This window comes from Puccinia triticina, chromosome 15A (genome assembly GCF_026914185.1).
Source record: "Puccinia triticina chromosome 15A, complete sequence".
NCBI lineage: Eukaryota > Fungi > Basidiomycota > Pucciniomycetes > Pucciniales > Pucciniaceae > Puccinia > Puccinia triticina.
The window spans coordinates 2,777,773-2,780,831 of NC_070572.1; the positions used below are offsets into that span (position 1 = coordinate 2,777,773).

The 3,059-nt window shown below is 47.5% G+C and overlaps 1 protein-coding gene across 1 annotated transcript; it reads left to right on the forward strand.

Moving 5' to 3' along the window:
- Window positions 1–1,238: 1,238 nt before the first annotated feature.
- On the forward strand, window positions 1,239–1,712 carry PtA15_15A270 (uncharacterized protein; the record flags this gene model as incomplete). Its single annotated transcript, XM_053163460.1, has 1 exon — window positions 1,239–1,712. The coding sequence occupies one exon, from the start codon at window positions 1,239–1,241 to the stop codon at window positions 1,710–1,712; it is 474 nt and encodes a 157-aa protein (XP_053027433.1).
- Between the last annotated feature and the right edge of the window lie 1,347 nt (window positions 1,713–3,059).

Consider the following 3,059-nt stretch of genomic DNA (forward strand, 5'->3'; position numbering starts at 1 on the left):
GTTAAGTACTCCCAGGTTGCTGATGTAATCTGTCCGTGATCTTCATGTGAAGCCTCTGGGTCTTCACACCAATCGCTTGCCTGTAAAACCAAACAGCCAGTCCGGCACAAGTCTGGACAGGTCTGGACTGTCTGGACCCGCGGCGGAGTATTGATCAGAAAAAAATTGGTTCAGTACATTCTTCTGCCCTCCACAATCATTCTACATAGACCTTTTTAGACCAAAGTTTGAAACATAGGGAGAAATCGGATTCAGCTAGGCGCAGACAATCCGAGCTGAAACACGCTTAGGAGTCAGTACCAGTCCATTGGGGGAAGACTTCAGGCCGATTGCCCTTTCAAATGACCCTTTCGGAGCTGAAGCACTCCGTGAAAACATTTCGGGTCTGAGGATAACTTGGGATAGCTGTACTGAACCTGGGTTGTTCAGCGGGGGTTGCCGGCAAGAGACAGCTACACCTTTTCACAGTATTATTAAATACGCGCGGCGGTCTGTTTCGATTCCAGTTGGAGACGGCGATACTTGCAATCGAACGACTAACAGAGACGCGCCAACGCTTTACACGTGCTCACAGATACCAAGGAAGCGTTACAAGCACCCGATTGCTTCCTTGTGGTTTGAGGGTGTGGTATTCTGTGATGGGCAGTGGTGGGAAGCTTCGGAAACATGCTCGCCATGTGATGAATTCTGTACCCCACCGCTCCTTGATGACAATCGGGTCTTGGGCGAGTTAGAGCCGTGCAAATGGTTTTAGCATATAAAATAGGGACCATGGCCAACCGCACCAGCTACTCGCGCTTACCAAAAACCTTTCCTTCTCCTGTGAGCTTCCCAATCTTGAGAGTTTCCACTCCTTCACTCTGCATCAACATCCCCTGTTCTAATATATCCTCTCCGGGCTGTTGGACCGATATATTTCTGAAGATTCAATACCAACATCAACTGATACCGTACAGAAGCGAGTATCAACCTCGATAAATAAGGCAGCACTTATGACCGTCTTCCCTCCTGTGAGTTTCTACATCTTCGCCAATTAATGCCTGAGTTGCCTTCTCCTCACCAACCATTCCATGTCGTCTGCGGGGTGTTGGTGCGGTCTATCATCGATGGCACTAAGCAGTCTTCAGAAAGAATGAATTAAATCAAATAATTTGAAACAGTTCCCTAATTCTGATTACACCGTTTGTATGATTCCCTTCCTCCATATTTGCAGGCACAGCAGAGAAGTCCATACCAAGATGAAGACCGCTGGAATTTGGTTCATATCGCTACTCATTCACGGATTGGTGGGCAACCCCGATAAAGTGACCGAAATAACATTGGAACACTTTTCACTTCGACCTATTCACGAGGATCAAGTCTACAGTTTTACCTATGAAATGAAACCTACCGTAGTTGGCGGTGTCGAATGGGGCTCAACGACGAGATCACTTACAGTTTCCACATTGGTCGGCAAGGCTAAGGGTCGGCCCGATCGAATAGTATTGCGCAATACTGGGGAGAAACCTTTACAGTACTGGTTAAAGCTTCCTAAAACAGATGAATGGACCCCAGTGCAAACTCTTCCAGTTTTAGAAAAACACCACCTGCACCCTGATATTCAAGAAGTGCAAATCAACGTCAGAGAATTATTAACAGAGCCGGGCCAGGTGCAACTGCCGCCAAACCCGCCACTCTCCACATACGCAGGCTGGAGTGGGTTCGAGTTTTAATTCGCGTCTCCTCTGAAACAAATCGGAACCAACCAAACAAAAAAATTTGCGTAAAGATGTAGTCCCAGAGGCTCCATATCGAGTTCTGCTGAGTCTGTACACATGTCTCGATCAGAACTCCTTATCTAGCAACACCACTACGTATTCCACATTCCGTCGTTTACCCCAAATTCGTGGTGATTAATCAGTCTTCTCTAGTTTTTCATGTAACGTTTCTGTCCTTAAGCTCTTCTGCATTAATGGAAGACCAAGAGGAGGACCAACCTTGAAGCAGCGAGAAGCTGTGAGTTGACACAAACAGTCTACCAGACTGAGAGAGACAGGAGCACACCTTGAAGCAGCGAGAAGCTGTGAGTTGACACAAACAGTCTACGAGACTGAGAGAGACAGGAGCACACCTGAGGTCAAGCGGATGGAAGGTGTGGATGAGTTTGAATTGAAGATGACAATGACACCAGGAAAAAAATATAGTCACTTGATGGCAAGTGACATGATGCAGCTTTGGTTTCTGCTCCAGCGCTGCTCCAAGTCTACTCCACCAGCACTTGTAGAGCTTGCAGGACTGCACCAGAGCACTCAATGTGGCACAGTCAGCTGATCCTAAATTTTTCCCAGGAACAGCTGATGCTAATCAAAAGCTGAGCAGTAGGAATTGACTGAGCCTTGGCCAAAGCTGAGCATTGGCTGAGCCTGGGCCACATCTGAGCATTGGCTATTCCAAGCCTGATACAAAGCCAAGTGTCAGCTGGACCAAGAATATTCCAAATCTAAGTATCAGCTTAGCCAACAATGGTCCAAAGCTGAGAATCATCTTGTAAAAGGCTTGTGCAGAGCTGAGGATTAGCTGGGACAATACTGTTCTAAAGATTAACACCAGCTGGGCCAAGAATTTTCAAAAGCTGAGCACCAGCTGAGCCAATACTGGTCCAAAGCTGAGCATTGGCTGAGCCAAGGCTGTCTCAAAGCTGAGAATGAGGTGTTTCAAGACTATTCAAAAATATGAGTATAAACTGAGCCCAGGCTTTTCCACAGCTGAGCATCAGCTGAGCCAAGACTGAGCCAAGGCTGGTCCACAGCTGAGCATTGTCTGAGCCAAGGATGGTCCACAGCTGAGCATCAGCTGAGCCAAGGTTGGTCCACAGCTGAGAATCAGCTGAGCCAAGGCTGGTCCACAGATGAGCATCAGCTGTTACAGGGGTGGCCAGAAGCTGTGCATTGGCTGGGCCAAGATTAAACCAAAAGCTTAAAATCAGCTGAGCCAATGCTGGTCCAAAACTGAGCATTGGCTGGGCCAATGATAGTCCTAATCTGACTCTAAGCTGAGCCATTACTGGACTAAAGGTGAGA